The sequence below is a fragment of the Chiloscyllium plagiosum genome, chromosome 4 (genome assembly GCF_004010195.1).
Source record: "Chiloscyllium plagiosum isolate BGI_BamShark_2017 chromosome 4, ASM401019v2, whole genome shotgun sequence".
Lineage (NCBI taxonomy): Eukaryota > Metazoa > Chordata > Chondrichthyes > Orectolobiformes > Hemiscylliidae > Chiloscyllium > Chiloscyllium plagiosum.
In genome coordinates, this window is record NC_057713.1 from 88487808 (window position 1) to 88509624 (window position 21817).

Consider the following 21817-nt stretch of genomic DNA (forward strand, 5'->3'; position numbering starts at 1 on the left):
TTTACAACTCTGATTGATGGGAAGAGACGTTGCTTCAGTTCCATATATTGATGTATGTTGCTACCAGAGTATGGGTAACCACAAAGCTAATCTCTAGAGTTGAAGGTCTGTACTATGATGAATGGTTGGAGAAACTTGGTCTAAACTTTTCCCTGTATTTTGTTACAGGGTACATATGACAATAATTAAATCAATTCAATTCCCGCCTCAGGCGACTGACTGTGTGGAGTTTGCACGTTCTCCCCGTGTCTGTGTGGGTTTGCTCCGGTTTCCTCCCACAGTCCAAAGATGTGCAGGGTCAGGTGAATTGGCCATACTAAATTGCCCCTAAAGGGGTAAATGTAGGGGTATGGGTGGTTTTCGCTTCGGCGGGTCGGTGTGGACTTGTTGGGCCGAAGGGCCTGTTTCCACACTGTAATCTAATCTAAAAACCAGAATTCCTCAGTAGAATCCTAGAGCTAACTATCTTCAGCTGCTTCTTAATGAGCTTCCACCCATCATAAAATCAGAAATGGAGATGGTCTGTGATGGTTGCACCATGTTTGGCAGCTTTCATGACCCCTCAGATATAGAAACAGCTGATGTCCATATGCAGTGAGATTTGGATGTTAATCAGACTTGGACTGATGGGTAGCAAGTAATATCCACATCATCGAAGTGCCAGGCAATGTCAGTCTTCAGCAAGAGAGAATCTAACCATTGCTCCTTAACATTTAATGGCATTACCATTGCTGAATTTTCAATCATCAAATTCCTTGACCAAAAATTGAACTGGGCCAGCAATATAAATACTGTGGCTCACTGGCTAAATGGACTATTTCTGTACCTAAATCCCTTTTACCGTGGTGATCATAACATAGTTTATGTTGCTCTCCCAAGTGACGATAAAGTCCATCTAATCCCAGTGTCTAGATCTTGAATGCATCAAAGTGTCTTTGTTCTCATCCTTCTGCCTAAAAATACAGTTAGTGATTGACATACTTCAGCAGTTGGAAACACTGCGAAGGATGCCATTTTGCATTCTCATATTCTTTGATGCCCTTATTGAAGTTTACCATCATGCTGAAATTGTCCTCCTGTGGAATTTGCAATAGTTCTGCCCAAACCCTTGTAGAATTTGTCTTTGATATCCTCAGGACTAATAATTGAGCATATGCGCCATTGATTGTCACATACTTATTCACATGTGATAGGTATCAAGTCATGGGTGATTTTCTTTCCTCCAAGGAGAGTATTCAAACATTTAGTCGGGTCTCATTCTTTAGCTTGCAAATCCAAAATAATGTGTAATTGCTGATAGCTCTGTTAGCTGACTCTGCTTAGCTAGTTGGGTGAGCTGAAAGCAGCATCATCAATATGGTATACAGGTTATCACAATAGTTCCATGCCAACCAGAAAAGTACCATCCCGCAGTTGGAAGCTGTTGTCTTTATCAAGTAGAGATCATATGTTCTAAGAAACCAAGTTGTAGTGATTGGAACCAGCTGGACCTTGTTGACTTTGAGGCCCTGGATTGCAGTTGTTCACCTGGGACAATCAGGAATCCCTGGCCAATCAAATGTAGCTGCAGAGGGGAGGGCCGTTGCAGCAAGGGTGACCAGGGTTGGGGATGTGCTGCGTGGTAGTGGTCTGGGCTGGATACTGCTGCAGGATTTAGTGAGCAGGGCGGCGGTAGATGTCCAGTTCTCGGCCACTGCCATTCGACACATTAAAACGGCGGTGCTCGGATCTGACAGATGGAGGATGCTCACATGTGCTGTGGAATCCCGTCCACACGTCCCCCTGCCTGAACAGAATTTCACATTGGCCCCAAGGTCCCAGATCTCCCTTGGGAGCCTGTGCCCCACATCTGAGCCAGCTCAGGGTTTTTTAGTTTTGTTCCCTTTTAAGGACGTAAAATAGCGGACCATATATTGACTGTTGCAGCACACCATCCACCTCTTTTCCCTTATCCATCGCCTGGACACACCTTGGCATGCCCATTTACGACCAGTTATTTGGGATCCCCAGTGGAGGGTCTCTATGTGGGAGTCCTCCCCTTTCGCTTGGTGATATGGGGTGGAGGGTGTTGCACCCAGCAGTCCCGTGTAACTGCAGATTGTGGTTGTTCACGGATTCTCATCCCAACTGCTTGTTCTGTGATGCTGTGGAGTCCATGGACCATGTGTATATATAGGGTGTGGGCATTTAAACTCCCTTTTTAGTTTCCTTAAAGACCATCTTTTATGTTTTGGTTGCACTTCAGCCCCACGCTCCTGATTTTTGGACACTCGGTGCAGAGGGGGGGAGGGCAAGTCAGAGGACCGCCTCGTGGGTCCGCTCCTGGGCCTGGCCAAACTGGGCATAAACTTGTCCAGGCAGTTGGCTGTGGAGGGGGTTGTTAGGGCCAATTGCCTGCCTCTCTTCCGCAGTTATGTCCAGGCTTGGATGTCTCTGAAGAAGGAACACGCGGTGCCCACAAACACCCTCGAGGTTTTCAGGGAGAGGTGGGCACTGTGGTGGGGGGTGGAGTGTTTTATTTCCTCCTCAGACTCTCTTTTAATCCCTGCTCTCCCCTTCGCTTTTTTTAATCACTTAGCATTCCCCTTTGTTGAGAAGGGCACTGCTTGTCACTAGTTGAAACTTTATTGCTGGAACAGCACAGCAGGTCAGGCAGCATCCAGGGAACAGGAGATTCGACGTTTCGGGCACAGGCCCTTCTTCAGGAATTCCTGAAGAAGGGCCTGTGCCCGAAACGTCGAATCTCCTGTTCCCTGGATGCTGCCTGACCTGCTGTGCTGTTCCAGCAATAAAGTTTCAACTTTGATCTCCAGCATCTGCAGACCTCACTTTCTCCACTGCTTGTCACTAGCCACTCGAGTGTTTCTTTTCTTCCTGGTGGTGGAATATGAATAAAGATTTATGCACTTGTTGTTCTTCACTGTGTCCTATACCTGCACGCACACATGACATGGGTGCTGGAGAATAAATAAGCATTATTACTGTTAGGTGCTTGTATGGGGGTTAAAGATAAAAGAGAGAAAAAAAAATACCAGAAGCTTAGAATCTCCCAATTCAGGTGCCTGGAAAAGAAAAGTATGAACAGGGTATTTAGAAAAAGAGGAAAAGAACAAATAAACAGGGATTTAGAATCTACTCCGTTCAAGCAATTGACACCAAGCTGGCTGGCCACAGTCAGTGTACATGACAAGTAAATGGAGGGTGATTTAATGATGGGATACTGGCCCCTGTGTAGTTATTTCATAAGTAGAGGTTCTATTTTTGTTTTTTGCATTGCTTGCAATACACTTTAGTGTGGGTGAAAGTATTAAAGGAGTGTTTTTCAGAATATAATTGGATTTGTGTGAAACTCATTGTAAAGTGTGTCCATGAAAGTACCCGTGCTTGAGTTAATTACTGTAACGATGTATTATATTTGGCCAGCTCCATATATTCTCGGTCTTGCACATCCTTTCCTTGTGGCTTAACAAATCAAGATGACCGGTGATATGCTTGATAGTTGCAATGAACAGTAGCACTTTCTGCATCTATGCTATTGAACTTTAGAGCTGTTCAAATCGATGTCTTGCAGTGCTTTCAGTACCAGTACAGTAATACGATTTTATCTACTGCATCTGTCAAGGCAACTTTTTTCACTGGGCAGTTGGAGATGGGCATCATCCCTTACACGTGAACGTGGCCTGAATAATATCTTCATCTGGAGTGGCCTGTGAATTTATCAAGTTGTGGACGCTGCTTTACACAAATAGCTATACAGTGCCATAGATGAGTGTCAAGAACCATCCAGCTATGAAGTAGGATGTGGCTGAATCCTGCAAAAGGGACTATCTCTGATACACTCTAATCCAATAATGAAACAGCCACTATCAGCCAATAGCAGGAACTGGATAACATGCCAGGCTTGAGCTGGCCAATTGCAGTTGACATGAGCAAGCAAATATCAAGTAATGAAAATAAAACCCAACTATTTTACCAAACGTCAATGGCCACCCCCATTAACATAGAGTCCTCACCATCACAATGCTGGGCATAAAGATGACCGTTGTCCAGAATCTGAATCGAACAAGCAATTTTTACACTGTAGCTATAAAAGCACAGAAGAGACTGGCTATTTTGCAATGAGAACTTCACCACCTGTGCCCTTGAAGCCGCCTTGTCATCCATTGGGCTTAAGTCGTAAAAGTCATAAAGAAATCACCACTTGCATAATTGGTTGCATCTATAGCAACAGTCGTACTAAAACAGGACAGCCTGATTTGATTCATACACACTGCCACAGTGGACTTTATTTCCACATTCTCTATTCCATCAATTCTGTAGTGCCAGAGAAAGCATTTGCAAGGTGCACTCATCCACTAAGGTTATTTTGATCATATTTCACTTTCCTACAACCTCTGTCATCAAGGTTATGACCTTTGATAATATCTGAATATCATTACCTGCAGGTTCAAGCTCAAGTCATGCACTTTTCTGATTTGGACATATCTCATCCAATCATTCCTGTTGTCAGAGAGGAAAACACTCTGCTGGTTGGAGTGATACCTAGTACAAAGGAAGGGATTGTGGTTTTTGGAGATTGGTCATTTCAGCCCCGGATATCTGTGCAAGAGTTCCTCCAAGCAGTGTCCTGGGTCAATCATCTTCAGTTGCTTCATTTATGCTCTTCCCACCATCTTAAAACATCAATTTTCCTGCTCATTGGATGCTGCCTGACCTGCTGTGCTTTTCCAGCACCACACTCTCAAATCTAATCTCCAGCATCTGCAGTCGTCACTTTCGCCTCATCCATTAAGTACTACAGAGCCTGAATAATATCTGAGATGAGGAAGTCTGGTGAGAATTCTGTCACCTCCAGTCTCCCCAGTGCCTGTGTATTATCTACACAGCACAGTCAGGAATTTGATGAAATATGCCCCACTTGCCTAGATTAGATTCTAATAACAATGAAGAAATTCAGTAATATTCAAGCCAAAACAGCCCGCTTGATTGACACCCCAACCACAACCTTCACTGTTTACTCCACTCACCATCAATTGTCAGTGGCAACAGTATATACCATTTACAAAATGTACTATGTGAACTCACCCTGGCACCTTTGAGAGCACCTTCCATAACAGCTATCTCTATTACCTGGAAGGACAAGGGCAGCAAATGTATGGGAACACCACCATTTGTAAGTGCCCTTCTATGTCATATGCCATCTTAACTTTAACTATATTGCCATTCCTTCATTGTCACTGGGTCAAAGTGCTGGAAGTTCCTTCCTAACATCACTACAGCTGCCAGTACACAAGTACTGCAATGATTCAGGAAAACAGCTTACTAACAGAACTATTGAAGATGAGCAATTAATACTGTTCTAGTCACTAATCCAGTGAATAAAATTTTAAAGATCTAGATAGCATCAAATTCATTAGGATGCTCTCCTTCTTTAATATAACTTCTTTAAAATGTAAGTACTGTTTCTCTCTTAGGAAGAAGAGATGTCAATGCTGGGAGAAGTAACCCATTTGCAGACTATTACAGATGACTTGACTAACTTGACGATGGATCCTCACAAATTGCCAACAGCCAGTGAGCAGGTCAGTGAGTCAGCACTTGAAATTATAGAGATATTTCCTTAACATAATGTTTATCATTGTAGTTATGCTTTATAAAATTTATTTTGATAAATAAAATGATTTAATGTCATTCAGAAGCTTCATGCATCAGTAAAAATGCTGTAATGATATTTCTGTCTGGCTTTCTCTAAATGTATAGTGTTATGGATCCGACCAACCCCCTCAAAATATTCAGAACATAGTGTACACCCTAACTTTTTCTAATTTTAAAGGTAAATGTTAGGTGTTGGGTTCCAGATGTAATTTGATTGGTCAAACTATTGGATCTAAAACAAACACACTTTATTCGCCCACTATAGTTAAAATAGAACAAAAGAAAGAAGGAATTTAAATGACTTAACACTATGGAAAATCTTAACAGAATAATACATATAGTAACTATCACTAATTAACTATTCCAATATAGTAACATCCCATAAAAACACCCTTGACAAAAGGCAAGTTCAGAAAACAGATTGTTTCAAATGCAATTCTCCAATCTAGGTGGAACGAACATCAAAAGACAATTCTGAGACAGAGAGAGAGAAAACTCCAACTTTCAGCTGTAACAAATAGAGGAATGGCAACTTTTCACAACCCCAGTAGCTTCTGCTGCTGATAAAAACTAAAAATCCTGGTTCGATATTGGGAACTAGACCACAGCCATTCATGCTACTTCTATTGTTCCAACTAAAAAAAACTTCAAGGCTTCACAAATTGTTTCTTTTCATGGACTGCTCATCACCTGTGCCCCAGTCTCTCTCAAAGAAACCCGGACAAAACAGACCTCTCAAAGCTACAGTATCATCACAATAGCAATGTTGAAATTAATGGAATTAAACCTCAGGTTTTCTACTAGCATTGTTAAAATGATTGATTTATCAAACAAGTAATTTTTGAAATGCATTTTTTTTTACTTTACATTCTCAACTTTTCCAGGTAATTATTGACCTGAAGGGGTCTGATTCTAACTGGACATATCAAACCCCTCCATCTTCCCCAAGCACCACCATGTCCAGGAAGTCCAGTGTCTGCAGGTATGTAAGTGTACAGGCAATTACTGATTGTATATGTGCAGTAATTTTGTAGTGCTGGTTAAGGGATTGTGTAAAAATTTTCTAAGTTTACTTGAACCATTTTGCAGTCAATTTTGTTACTGTGTCTTGCCCTCTAATTTGAATTGTTTTCTCTATGAAAGAGAGGCATGGCTTTTCTTCAAATATAAATAGTTGACTGGTGTGGTTAATAGCTGCAGAATTTCAAAAGCAATTTTATGTTTAAAAATATTGAAATATTTACAAGACATTTCCTGTTAATGATTAACATTTGAGTCATTTATTTCTATATTGCATAAACTTGATATCGGGCCTGTGTTGTCTCTTTTAAAACAGTCCACTTGGTCCTATTTCTCTACCCGTTCCCTTTCGATTATTCATTTTCATTTATGTAAACAGCCAATTGAATCATGCTTTGAAATTTCATGAGGCATAGCATTCTCCATGGTTATTTTCTTCTTGACCATTTTACTCATCTTGATGGACTTCCTAAATTAAGTTTCATCTCCTGTCTTCTTGTGATCTGAATTCAACTTGGAAAATAGCATTCAAGTCAACTATTTAACTAAAGCTGTAATCAAGTTCCCTTCATGGAGGTTCAGATGCTGAACAGTCCACTTGGGATCCATTCTGATCCACGAAGAATTCTTTAGAGCTTGTTTATTTTGAAGTGGATTTAACTTAGAGTTGACTTTCTGATAGCCAAGGAATTAATTTATTTGCAATGTCTATGAATCAAAATTTTATGACACAGAATTTCTATTATTTTGCTTAAATTGATACTTCAACTCACTGGAAACCTTATTCCCCTTACTGCTAGTGAATATCATTTTAAACATAGTTTCAGGCAAATAAAGCAATAGCTTTCTTAGATTGCTAATTTCATTGAAGATTTACAGTGAACCTACCAACATGGTGTTCAGTGAATTTGAATATCAGTGTGTAAGCATCTTCTAGAGGGTTGCTTTGTCGTTTTGTTTCATTCCCGAAGGAATTTTTGCAGTTGACCTTGATCTGTTGCATTTTACAAGATCCCGTCACAGCTTTTAAACATTACTGTTTTCTTTCTTACAATATGGGCAAGGTACTGTCGTGGATCTAGGATTGGCTGACTGACAGAAGTCAGAGAGTGGGGAAGAAGAGGTTATTTTCAGGATGGCAGCCAGTAACTAACTAGTGAAGTTCCGCAGGGATCAGTGTTGGGGCTACAACTATCCCCATTATGCGTTAACAATCTGGATGATGGAATGGAGGGCATTGTTGCTAAGTTTAAAGGTGACACAAAGGTAGGTGGAGGGACAGATAGTGTTGAGGAGGTGGGGAAGCTGCAGAAGGACTTGGACAGACTAGCGAGTTGGCAATGAAGTGCCAGATGGAACACAATTTGGGAAAGAGTGAGGTTGTGCACTTTGGTTGGAAGAATAGAAGTGTAGATTATCTTCTAAATGGAGAAAGACTTTGGAAATCTGAAGCACAAAGGGACTTGAGAATCCTAGTTCAGGGTTCTCTTAAAGTTAACATGCAGGTTCAGTTGAGGAGAGGTTGAGGACTCTGGGTCTGTACTCAATGAAGTTTAGTAGGACGAGGAAGGATCTCATTAAAATTTGCAGGATACTGAGAGGCCTGGATAAAGAAGATGTGGCAAAGATATTTCCACATGTCGGAGAGACTAGGACCTGAGGCAAAGCCTCAGAGTGAAGGGACAATCCTTTAGAACTAAGATGAGGAGGAATTTCTTCAGCCGGGGGTAGTTAATCTATGGAACTCATTGACAGAGAGAGCTGTGGAAGCCAAGTCATAGTGTATATAAGACAGCGATAGATAGGTTCTTGATTAGTAAAGGGATGAAGGATTACAGGAAGATGGCAGGATAATGAGGTTGAGAAATATTTCAGCTATGATCAAATGGTGGAGCAAACACGATGGTCTGAATGGCCTAATTCTGCTCCTGGATGTTATGATGTTATGGTCTTATGATCTAATATGTATTTTGTGCTCCAAGTACAATGTAAAAAAGTTTGTGCATTGTAAAATTACAGAGTAGTTGAAAATTCTGCTTAAATAATTGTTTTATTTTAAGCAAAGGACAAACACCAAAGTATTTTATATTTGCAGAAGAATAAATGGATCCTAATGTGATAGTCTATCTTCTGTTCCTGTCTCTGACCGAGTGTTCTTCATTGTTGAAAAAAGCTCCCATTTTCTGTGACTGCAGTAGCTATTGGCATGCCATGTTTGCATTCATGTCACCAATGCTCACTCTAATTTTTCCTCCGACTAAGAATAAAAATTATAAAATATATTGTTGTCTTTAGTTTATTGAATGAACACACTGCTAATTTGAATGAACATGGTAATACTGTTGTAGGCTGAAGAAATCAAAAACTGGCGTGTTAGGTTAAGCAAATGCCCAACAATTTGTTTTTCTGTATCAATGGCAGAGTTTTTATTTATTTTGTTTTCTTGATTTGGCTTATCATTAAATGGCTGTTGCTTCTGATATGTGGGGCCTGAGTGTTTAATTGTACATGGTCTTCCCCTTCCTGTCCTCCCTTTTGTCTCTCTTAGCAGTCTGAACAGCGTTAACAGTAGTGACTCCAGGTCCAGTGGATCCCACTCTCACTCGCCCACTTCACACTATCGCTACCGCAGCTCCAACCAACCCCAGCAGGTTCCAATGAGGCTGTCCAGTGTGTCATCCCATGATTCTGGCTTCATGTCTCAGGATGCATTCCAGTCTAAATCCCCTTCCCCAATGCCACCAGAAGGAACCAACCAGGTATGTGAAATTGCATGACATGTCAATTCTTTGAGCGAAGCAGATTTTGGTTATTAAAAATAATGCATAATAATGCAAGGCTGTGAATCAAGTGACTCTTTTGAGTCCTATAGTTGCATTTTTCAACAATGGTGAAACATAACCACATTTAAATATTTTAGGTCATAAAATTTTTACAAATTTTAAAATTAGCAATAGAAATGTTGAAGAACTTCAGCAAAATCTATGAAAAAAATGTATGTAGTTTAAAATCTGTCAATTTCATTGCACTACAAGGAGTGAAGACTGTCTTATGCTACTGTGTTTTAAAGATAGATGTTTTAACTGTCAGAAAAAACAAATGTTGTGTCATATGAACTCAGTACAAGTGTTTCTGTTGGTAATTGTTCCTTTACAATTTTAGCAATAGTTAAGCTCTGGATCATAAATCATTGTCAAGACGTCTGGTTTTATACATTATTCAGTGCATCATATGTCTATACATTTCTGATTTATTAATTTAGCTGTTATAGTGTTCAGCTATTTCACCCACCTAAAGAATTTCACCACTTAATCTTTTGGTTATGGATTGCCGTTCATGCTGTTACTTATTTTAATTCGCTTTCAAAGATTCAGTGGCAGCAAAGGACTTAGTTTACATAAACTCCAAAACAAACCGTATCCATTATAAAACATTTTTTCAAGATATAAACTCATTTTACAATATGGTCTTGTCTGTTGCAATACTCAAAGCAAAAATATAGTGTAAATAACACCTTTACAGAACCTCAGCACTTTGGAGCTGGTGAAGTGCTCACTTTGTGATCACAGCAGCCAATTGTAACATGTGAAATGGTTGCCACGAGAATTTAGGTATTGTGGGTATTTCTACTTGGTGTGTGAAATTATTTGTTTTCTCATTTCTTTTGTTTTTTTTGTCAGTTTCTTGAATTGGAACGCTTTATATTAGTATTTGAGCTTACTGGGATTAGTAAGAGTGAATTAAAAACAAAAGAATTGCTAGTAATATTGAGCAAGTTGGGCAGAATCTGTGAGGGTAGAAATGTTTCAGGGTGCTGAACTTTCACCAAAGTTGATTTAATTATCTTGTTATTTAGAAAGAAGATTATTCACAAAATTTATTGCTTGCCTTCAATCTTAGTGTTCTGTGCATTAGTATGATTGAACTTTCCTGTCTTTGTTTTCTTGCTATTACTTGATGGAGTTGGTTGTTGTTGAAAATGGTTTGTGGTGATTTGGCTCTAATTCTATGCTTTTCTTCTCTCTGCCTTTTTTTGCTTTTCCACTTCCACTTCTTTCTTCATCATCTCTCCTCTTTGCATTTTACTTCATCCACCATATTGGTGCTCTGCAGAATTCATCAAGCTCTGCCTCCTCTGAAGCATCTGAAACGTGCCAATCAGTGAGTGAGTGCAGTTCACCCACTTCCGTAAGCTCAGGTTCTACCATGGGAGCCTGGGCATCAACAGAAAAGGTGATAAATCTTGCTTGTTCTGCCCACCTCCCAGTCTGTAAGTCTACAAAATGAGGAAATATTCAGATTATCGATATTTTAGGAGCTTTCATTTTTTTCAGTTTGTCATTGATCCTATATACTTGATGAAATTTGTTTATGAATTGTTAAATATTTGAGTTAATTGTACATAAACTGGAGTGTTCTGAAATTGTTCAGTCAATCTAAAACAAAAATCACACTCTGCTAAATGATCAGTTAAATAAAACACCCACTGCTTTGGTTTTGAATCAATAGACCAAGTTCAATCCATTGGTGGGGATTGTAATAAGAATACTGCTAAATACTTTCATCCTGTTAATGGAGGGAAAGGATAATGTTGTACAAAGTTTGCACTCCTCGCATCCTATCCTCTGTCTAGTGATTGTGGCAGGATGCGTATGCATGTGTCATTGGATAGAAAAAGAGAATAAAGGAGGAGGAGTAAGCCATTCAGCCCTTCGAGCCTGTTCAACTATTCAATCTGAACAAGGCTGATCATCCAATTCATTATCCTGTTCTTGCTTTCTCCCCATATCCTTTGATCTGTTTATTCCTAAGAACTATACCTATATCTTTCTTGAAAGTCTTAAGTGTTTTGACCTCAGCAGTTTCCTGTGATAGCGTATTCTGTGGTGGCATATTCCACACGCTCATTAACTTCTGGGTGAAGAAATTCCTCCTCATCTCTACCCTAAAAGACCTTCCCCTCATTGTTACACTGTGACTGGATCAATCATTTTTGAAATTTTTCATCTCGCCTCCATTTAAGTAAATTGTTCGCGGCTGCTGTCTGAGCACACACATGAATGAGTGTTTGGTTGAGGTGCTAAAGGACCATCAATCTTTGAACGAGGGCATCCCAACAGTGAATCAGTATCTTCAGGAGAGAATGGGAGGAAGGGTTGGAGAAAGAAAAAAGAAGCACCAGCTGCAAAGTTTAAACTGTCTTAAATCTCGGCTAAAAAAGGTTATGTTTGCTTTATTAACTTAGCAATGGAAAGCTATCTGTGAGGATCCCTTGCTATAAAGCAATACTTGAGCATAATCATACCAAATTATAGGAAGCTACTAAAATATTTCTTCAGAATTCATTGTTATTTGAAAGTCTTAAATTTTTAAAAGTTAATATTTTTATTTCTATGTTAACTTTGCTTTGAGTGTTTATTTGAAATATATGAAGAATTCTTACCACCCTACTTTAGGCTGGATATTTATAATAACTTGTGAAGATTTTTTTTCCTCAGTATATGGATGCTATGTCCATTGATTTTGAATTTTTGTTGTTGTGACATTCTTCATAATCATTTATATTCCACATGTCCATTTTTTTGTTGTTTTGCTTTTCTGTTTGTTTGCAGTTGACAAATGGGTTTGATCACTTCAGTTCATCTAGTGAACCATACCTTGCCTCAGTTGGTACACGCTTTCTCCCACATTTTCAGCCCTCTTCCCGACCCTGTTCCAGACCTTGTTCAGCTGCTCTCCCAGTTTATCCTCATTATTATACCATTGGACCTGGCATGTTTCCATCATCCAAAGTTCCTAGTTGGAAGGTTTGTGTTTTTCATGTCTTTCTCTAAAAGTAACTTCTGAAAATAAATGCTGTGTTACTTGTTGAAACTTTTTCATAAAATAGTTTTTTTACATTTTAAAAACCTAATAATTTATAACCTTTTTCAAAACTAAACAGTCTAACACAATAAAGGTAAATGGTAGTATTTGAAGTTTACTTGTATTGCTGCTGGTACAGCAGTTGATTCAATTAGTAAAGCCAGAACAGGAATAAGAGTGATGAACTCAGAGCATGGATCAGTACTTGGAACTACGATGTTGTGCCCATAACGGAGACATGGATTTCATGGGGGCAGGAATGATTGCTGGATGTTTCAGGGTTTAGATCTTTTAAAAAGAACAGGTGGTAAAAGAGTAAGGGGGAATAGCATTGTTAATTAGAGAGTGCATCACAGCTGCAGAAAAGGAGGTTGTTGAGGAGGTTGTGGCTACTGAGTCAATATGGATGGAAATCAGTAACAGGAAAGGAGCGGTCACTTTATTGGGTCTTTTTTATAGACCCCCCAATAGCAGCAGAGAAATGGAAGAACAGATTGGATGGCAGATCTTGGAAAGGTGCACAAGTAACAGAGTTGTTGTTATGGATGACTTCAACTTCCTCAATATTGATTGGAACCTCCTTGGTGCACATGGTCTGGATGGAGCCGATTTTGTCAGTTGTGTCCAGAAAGGATTCCTGACTCAATATGTAGATAAGCTGACTGGGGGAAGGCCAAGTTGGATTTGATGCTGTGCAATGAGCCAAGCCACATGTCAGATCTCTTGGTGGGAGAGCATTTTTGTGACTGTGAACACAACTGCCTTACTTTTATCATAGCCATGGAGAGGGATAGGAATTGACAGTATTGGAAGGTATTAATTGGGGAAGGGGAAATTATGCTGCTATTAAACAGGAGCGGTGAAGTATAAATTGGGAACAATTGTTCTACGGGAAATGCAAAACAGAAATGTGGAGGCTGTTCAAGGAGCACTTGTTGCGAGTGTTGGGTAACTTTGTCCCACCAAGACAGGCAAGGAATGACAAGAGAAGAGGAGATTCTCATCAAAACGCAGAAGGAAGCTTACTTAAGGTTGAGGAAACAAGGCTCTGGCACAGCTTTAGAGGATGACAATGTAGCTAGGAAAGAACTCAAAAATGGACTGTAGAAAGCTCAGAGGGGACACAAAAAGCCTTGGCGGGAAGGATTAGGGAAAACCCAAAGGTGCTCTTCACTTACGTGAGGAATAAGAGAATGATCAGAGAGAGGGTAGGGCCAATCAGAGATAGTAGAGGAAACCTGTGCCTAGATTCTGAACAGCTGGGGGAAGCCCTAAATGAGTTTTTTGTTTCAGTATTCACTAGAGAGAGGGACCTTGTTGCTAGTGAGAACACTGTGGACCAGGTTAATAGACTTGAACAGATTGATGTTAAGGAAGTGCATGTGCTGGAAATTCTGGGCATCATTAAAGTAGATAAATCTCCAGGGCCAGACCAGATATATCCAGGGTTATTACGGGAAGTGAGGAATAAGATTGCTGCACCTTTGGTGATGATCTACACGCTCCACATGAGTAGTGCTGGATGATTGGAGGGAGGCAATTGTTGTTCCTCTGTTCAAGAAAGGGAATAGGGAAATCCCAGGGAATGACAGACCAGTCAGTCTTATGTCTGTGGTAAATAAGGTACTGGGGAGGACTCTGAGAGATAGGATTTATGACTTTTTGGAAAAATATAGTTTGATTAAAGATAGCACGGCTTTATGAGGGGCAGGTCATGCCTCACAATCATTATTGAGTTATTTGAGGATATGACGAGACAAGTTGACGAAGGCCGAGCGGTGGATGTGATGTATATGGATTTCAGTAAGGCATTTGATAAGGTTCCCCACTGTAGGCTCATTCAGAATGTTAGGCGGCATGGGATACAGAGAAATTTTGCTCTCTGGATACAGAATTGGCTGGCCAAAAGAAGACAGCGAGTGGTAGTGGATGGAAAGTATTCCGCCTAGAGATCGGTGACCAGTGGTGTCCTGCAGGAATCTGTTCTTGGGCCTCTGCTGTTTATAATTTTTATAAATGACTTGGATGAAGAAATGGAAGAGTGGGTTAGTAAGTTTGCCGATGACGCAAATGATGATGGTGTTGTAGATAGTGTCGAGGGCTGTTGCAGGCTACAACCAGACATTGACAGGATACAGAGCTGGGCTGAAAAGTGGCAGATGGATTTTCATTTTGGAAGGTCGAATTTGAATGCTGAATACAGGATTAAAGGCAGGATTCTTGGCAGTGTGGCAGAACAGTGAGATCTTGAGGTCCACATTTATAGAACCCTCAAAATTCCCACCCAAGTTGATAGGGTTGCTAAGACGATAGTGTTTTGGCTTCCACTAAAGGGGAGGGAGTGGTATTGGGTTTAAGAGCCAGAGACATGAGGGACATTTAAGTGACGACTGGACAAGCACGTGGATGGCAGTAACTTGAGGGGTGCGTAGGTTAGGTTGATCTTAGATTAAAATAAATGCTTGGCACAACATCGTGGGCCAAATGGCCTGGACTGTACTGTTCAATGTTCTATGTTCTAAAATGGTTCATTATCAGATCCTGAAGACGTGGCTTTGCATCTTTGCACCCCCCCCCCCCCGCCCCCCAACCCTCTTCTTCCCATACCTCTGCCCCCATACCTGCACAAATGCCACTTTAGCAAAAACGGTACTACAGTGTTGCAACAGTCGTCTGTTGTGGTAATGTCTTTAAATTATAGCTGCTACTATCCTCCTCAATATTCTCCACCTCTCCACTTTCTTCCTCTTTGACTAAACTGTCACCATTTGATCTTAATATTATCTTTTGTTGCTTGGTGTCAGAATTTACAGAAAGATGCTACATAAATACAGGTTTGTCTTTCTCCTAAAGAAAATTAGAATTTTCATACTTTTCCTTTTCTTGCACAATTCCATTCAATTATCTTTATTCCTGAGTTCCTCTCCCACAGTGTACAAGAAGCAAACCCTTAACTGTGAAGACAGTCTGTTTCTAGGCCATATCTATTTCAGTAAACGTGTGAATGTAGCCATCCTACTTCAATCTAAACTTTAGTGGGACAACATTTATTTGACTCTGTTACTTAAGAATGCAATGTTTTGGAAAAATGCAGATCTTTATTTACATTTTTAAATACTTGCTGTATTTAATTAGGACTGGGCCAGACCAGGTCCTTATGATCAACCAGGAGTAAATACCTTACCAAGACGTAAAGACTCAGAACAGCGGCGAGATGCTGAAGCTAAGACTCCAGTATCTATTGGCCAGAATATACAAATAGAGGAGGCTCAGAGAACTAGAAGTATGACTGTCTCTACTGCATCAAGGGTAATAACTATGAAATTGTTGATTCCATTAGAAACCATGTGCTCCTCATTGGACATGCTTTCCCTTTAAATGTTTATCTTTTTGCTGTTCCCTTTTTGGAAATACTATGCATTTGTCCTGTTTTTATTATTGGAAATTAAATATTTTATCTCCCGAGCTTTAGAGAATACTCATGGTTAACAATTGATGTATTTTTACATTGTGCTGATTTAGCATACTTAATTTTGTTTAATTTTGATACTTTGATTTTGGTGGTACAATAATTAGTTTTATATCAAAAAGGTGAATTTGTCAAAAAAAACGAAGGATAGGATATGATGTTTTCCAAATACAAAATATTAAATGATTGTTTGCTCATTTTTGACCTCTGACAAGGTTCCTCACAGCAGATTGGTACAAAAGGTGAAGTCACATGGTTTTGGGGGTGAGCTGGCAAAGTGGATACAGAACTGGCTTATTCATAGGAGATAGAGGGTAGTGGTGGAAGAATGCTTTTCGGAATGGTGGGTTGTGACTAGATGTGTTCCACAGGGATCAGTGTTGGGAACTCTACATAAATGATTTGGAGAAAAACATGGCTGATCAAATTAGTAAATTTGCAGACAGTACAAAGATTGGTGGAGTTGCAGATAGTGAAGAGGATTTCAGAGGATATAGATCAGTTCTAGAATGGGCAAAAAATGGCAGATGGAGTTTAATCCATACAAATGTGAGGCGATGTGTTTTGGAAGTTCAAGTACAGATAGAAATTATACAGTGAATGATAGAACCCTTAGGAGTATTAATATGCAGAAGGATCTGGGTGTGCAGGTCCACAGATCACTAAGGGTGGCAGTACAGGTTGATAAGGTAGTTTTAAAAAAAACTTATGGCATGGTTGTCTTCATTGGAAGGTGCATTGATAGTAAGGATAGGCAGGTTATGCTGAAGCTTTATAGAACTTTAGTTAGGCTGCACTTGGAATATTGCATACAGTTCTTGTCACCACCCTACCAGAAGGATGTGGATGCTTTAGAGAGGGTACAGAAAAGGTTTATCAGGATGTTGGCTGATATGGGGTAATTTAGCTATGAAGAAAGGTTGGATAAGATTGGGTCTGTTTGCACAAAATGAAGGGGGTTGAGGGGTGACCTGATTGAAGTTTATAAGTTTGTGAATGGCATGGATAGAGTGGAGGAGTCAATTACTAGGGGACACATGTTCAAGATATAGGCAGGGAATTTAACACGTGCAAGGTTCATTTTTCACACAAAGGGTAGTGAGTGTCTGGAATGTGCTGCCAGAGGAGGTGTGAAACAGACACAATAGCTTCATTCAATAAGCACCTAGACAAATACATGAATAGGAAGGAATTAGAGGGATACGGATCCTGTAAGTAAAGACAGTTTTAAAATAGAAGGGCAAAATGTGTCCGTGTAGGCTTGGGAGGTGCTGAAGGGCCTGCCCCTGTTCTATTTTTTTTGTACAATATGATTACATTAAGTAGATCAGCACAGTACAGGGCAACCGCCGTATCCAAGGAGTCGGTTTCTGCAGTTTCACTTAACCACGATTTACTGCAGCCCAAACATATCACGTGGAACATTCCAGAACCAGGGACCGGGGGCTGCCGGGGAGATAGGTTTCCCATTTAAATTAGTGGGTTCACTACTATCCGGGGTTTTAGGCTTCCGCGGTAGGTCTTGGAATGCATCCCCTGCGGGTACTGGGGGACTATTGTGGTAATTTACTGTGGCTTACTTGTATTTGGTAGCAGGGAGAGGAGGCAGAAAGTCATGAAGAACTGGCTTTGGCCCTCAGCAGAGGTCTACAGCTGGATACTCAGAGGAGCAGTAGAGATTCTTTGCAATGCTCCAGTGGATACAGTACACAGACAACCACACCGTGCTGTTCTGAGGACACAATCCCTTCACAAGGTAAAAGTGACTATGCTTATTGGATGCTCTGACATAATGGTAACAACAAACTTTAATTAAAAGAAAAAAATCAATTTTTGCATATAGTCAGTGCAAAGGCCCTTTCAGTCATGACATGAGTAATAAGTAACCACATAAGTAATGTGGTTAACTTTTAACTACCTCTGAAATGGCAAATAAAAGAGCAGTAAGGGTGTGCAATAAATGCAATTTCGGCCAGTGATGCCAAGACCCTGTAAATGAATTTTTAAAATGTCAGCCTCAATTTTTTCCTGAAAAGCCACATTTCACTTAGTTTACCTTATGGATGTAAAGGATTCATCTGTTACGCTTTTGCTGTGGACACATCAATTGTGTTTACAGGATTTAGTCTGAGGTTTCCACCAATGGTACTGGTGGTTGTTAAATAGCATGTTTGATGCATCTGTTTGAAATAAGAGATGTATTTATTCAGTTTATAGCAATTTGTATCTCAGAAGACTACAAGTAAAGCTGGGAATCCTATATGTAGACTTACTGCATATTAAAGAAAATTAAGACTGGACTTTCGAATGACAGGAAATATAACCAGATAGATATAACCAATATATCACTCAACTATAATGAGAACTTGAATTATTTTGGTCTCTTTATCTGATTACAGTTAAACAAAAGGTTTACAGAATTACCTTGGTTTGGATTGGTTCTTACACCTCAGTTAAGAATTTGGAAGTATTAAAATTCAAGTTGTCATATTGGAAATGTATGTTTCTCTATTGATAGTTTCTCAAGTTTAGCCCTGAGCAGATAAGTGTCATTAACAAGCCAGTAACAGTTTAATTTCCAGTGGAAAACTAATGGTTTTGTCACTTCTTTGATTCTAAACCAAATAGCAGGTAGCTAGTTGAATCTTTAAAGCAATCAAAGAATTTTCATTTTTCTGAGGTTTTGTCTTATGCAGCTTGCACTGCTATCTCACCTTGGTATAAGAAATAAATGTGAAAAGCTGTCTTTGAATTCCCCATTGATTGACTGAAACATTCAGCAGTAGGTTTAAAAACAATGGATCAATCAGGGCTCACTTGACACTTTCTTTTGCCGCTTGCCGTATCGTAAACATTTAAGCAAATGTGCAGCTGTAATCCTCACTTGTTTACAGACACACTGTTTTGCTAAAACTATGTAATTGATCATTTTCTGTTTTGTGCCCTTTGTTGGTCATATAACTCATTTGAATTTGATTTGAAAGATGCTGCTACGAGATTTGTTCAATTGATTTATAGTAGAGATCATAGTATCAAGTGAATGATACTCCAAATTCTATTTTTGCAGAGAACTTCTTCACCAGATCAAGGACTTTAACACAAGTTGACGTTAAATAAATGATTGTTTGAAGTGAATGATACCCCAAATTCTATTTTTGCAGAGAACCTCTTCACCAGATCAAGATCTTTAATATAAGTTGCCATTAAATAAATGGCCGTTTCAATGCAGTTATTTTGCTGTTGGAGACAGCCTCCTATGTATGTATTTGGAGAACCAGGTCTTCCATGTATTTTGCTGACTGCCACATTGATTCTGGATTTGTATTTAGAAGGCAGCAAGAGAAAATAATAGAATAAAACATTTACTTTCAAACCATGCATCTCTTAGTTAGCAGAGGCATTACAAGATTTAACTGTAATGCAGAGTGAATTAAATTTTCTGGATTATAAAAATCAAGTTTTTTTTAATGTTCTACTCAGTTTCAGATTACGACTACTTCTCAGTTAGTGGTGATCAAGATATTGAACAGACAGAGTTTGACAAGTCCTCCACAATTCCACGAAATAGTGATATAAGCCAGTCCTATCGTCGAATGTTCCAGGCAAAACGCCCTGCTTCTACAGCAGGCTTACCAACCAACAGTGGGCCAGTAATGATGACGCCAGGAGTTGCCACAATCAGGCGGACACCTTCAACCAAACCATCAGTCCGAAGAGGAACTATAGGAGGAGGCCCAATACCAATTAAGACTCCGGTGATTCCTGTTAAAACACCAACTGTGCCTGATGTAGGTAGTATATCAGGTGTGCAGCCTGGACCAGAGGAATGTCCAGAGCAGGGTTCTGAAGATGCAGAAATCTTGCAGATCTCTCCAAAGAGAAGCAATATACCATCATCTGGTTGCCCACTGACACCTGTCATCCCTCCTATGCCATCCCAATCTCTTAGCCCCACAGATGAAGAGAGGCAGTCTGTGATGAGCCAGCAGATAACTTCAGAAGTTGGAGCATCCAGCCTGGGTACCACACTGGCAGTTGCATCTGGGGAGCAGCTTTGTACCGATTCAGCTTTGACCTTGCAAGAGTTGGATATGGCAAATGAGCATTCCACAGCTGAGGCTGCAGAGCCCCCTCAAGGTGAAGACATGTTGAGCGCCATCCGTCGTGGAGTAAAACTGAGAAAAACAACAACTAATGATCGTTCAGCCCCAAGGCTTTCATAAATGTATAAATTGTAGAGATTAAAGTAGATTCTCTGTCAACCGGAGCAATCTATTTTCTCAGAATCTCAAAAACACACCACCGTGTATTTTATTTAAGGAGCTCATGAGAGGGTAAACTGGTGGAAGAGAGAGAAAAGGCAGTGAGGTGTAGGCCAAATAGTGGGGATGGGGAATTCTTACAAGTTGATTACCTTTTTGGATTTTATGGTCTGTAAATTTAAAAACTCTCTTCTGTTATAGCTTTTTACTTTACCAGCTGCTTTTCTTCCCCTCCCTTCTGCCAAACCAGAAGGTGCCAAATCATATCTGACATGCTATGAATTTCATTGTAATTTGCTAGAGCATAACTTGTTCAGTTTTTTTTATTCTGGAATGAAACATTTCATTTAAAAGAATATCATGTAAAGTTGATTGTAACAGCAAATTAATGAAGAATGCACCAAATTATAGGTGCATAAAGAAAAATTAAAGTTTTGACTTAGTGGGATTTTATTCATATTATTTCTTTATTTCTTTAGGATAGAGCGATAAGCAGCATCATTCAGTATTAACCTTAGTTACTGTCTGAACAGTAAATTGTGGAAATTATAACTACCAGCTAACATAATTTAAGCAATACAGAACAAATAGGATATAATGAGTCAGTGTGAATTTAATGTTTAGTCATAAATTAGAGTGCCATGACAGTGACCGCCCTTACAAAATGGATGTTTTTACACTGATAGCTAGGCATACTGCAGTTTTATAGTGCTTAATGTTGATCCTATTGAAATGAACCTTATCCAGTCACACAACTTATAATTACATATCCTGTTTTAGGCATTGCTTTCATTAAATTTAACTGTCCACAGAAATTAGTTTTTTGAATGCTTGTGATCAGATGTCATCTTTTCAAACCCATCGTAGTTAGTGTACTTTATTCATCTTTCCCTTTTCCCTTCTATTTTTCTAATTTTAAATATGACTTTTAGGCTAACACAATGGAAAGTATGTGAAATCAAGTAGTAACACATATTTTTAAAAGTCAAAGGTAGCAGGGAGTTCTCTAGGTAACAATGCCTTTTTCTCAAATTTTCTTCTTCTTAAAAAAAAATAGATTAACCCAGCAGGCTGGGCTCAGTAAAAACCCATATAATACAACTTTAAGAAAAGTAAGCAAAATCTTCATGCTATGACAGAGCAGTAGCCATAGAATTACAGCTCAGGTCTTATCCCTTGTGCAAATGTACATTCTTTTAAAATTACTTTCAGGGGCTTGTTTGTTATGTATTGCAGCTCTTGATTCATATCTACCCTGTAGTAATATTTGAATACAGACAATTACAAAATGAAAGAGTACTACAAGCATTGTGTATAGTTGCAAGCTCCTCTCTGCATGGTTAATTCTTCAATATGTGTTTATCATTTCTTGTAACCTTAAGTCCTATTGTTTTGTCAGTTTTGTACTTCATTGTTCAGTAAATGATCAGTGCCACCTCAAACTTTACTCTCTCCCTTCTTGATTCTCAGCACCCCTTAAGGTGTCAGCATGAGATGATGACAGTATTTTGGAATATCATTTGCTTCTCAATGCATTTCAAAGCCA

The 21817-nt window shown here is 39.4% G+C and overlaps 1 protein-coding gene across 16 annotated transcripts in view; it reads left to right on the forward strand.

Moving 5' to 3' along the window:
* LOC122549183 (protein MTSS 1-like) overlaps window positions 1–21312 on the forward strand; it is a 188343-nt gene extending 167031 nt beyond the window's left edge. For 4 of the 16 annotated variants that reach the window (XM_043688550.1, XM_043688553.1, XM_043688554.1 and 1 more), the window contains 8 exons: window positions 5475–5582; window positions 6540–6637; window positions 9224–9434; window positions 10789–10908; window positions 12288–12482; window positions 15676–15849; window positions 17603–17765; window positions 19490–21312. In XM_043688550.1, the coding sequence (XP_043544485.1) occupies window positions 5475–5582; window positions 6540–6637; window positions 9224–9434; window positions 10789–10908; window positions 12288–12482; window positions 15676–15849; window positions 17603–17765; window positions 19490–20232 (1812 nt within the window). In that variant the 3' untranslated portion in view covers window positions 20233–21312. The remainder of the gene's footprint in view (window positions 1–5474; window positions 5583–6539; window positions 6638–9223; window positions 9435–10788; window positions 10909–12287; window positions 12483–15675; window positions 15850–17602; window positions 17766–19489) is intronic. The other 12 variants (XM_043688559.1, XM_043688563.1, XM_043688558.1 and 9 more) reach the window with 8 other exon arrangements.
* Window positions 21313–21817: the final 505 nt, after the last annotated feature.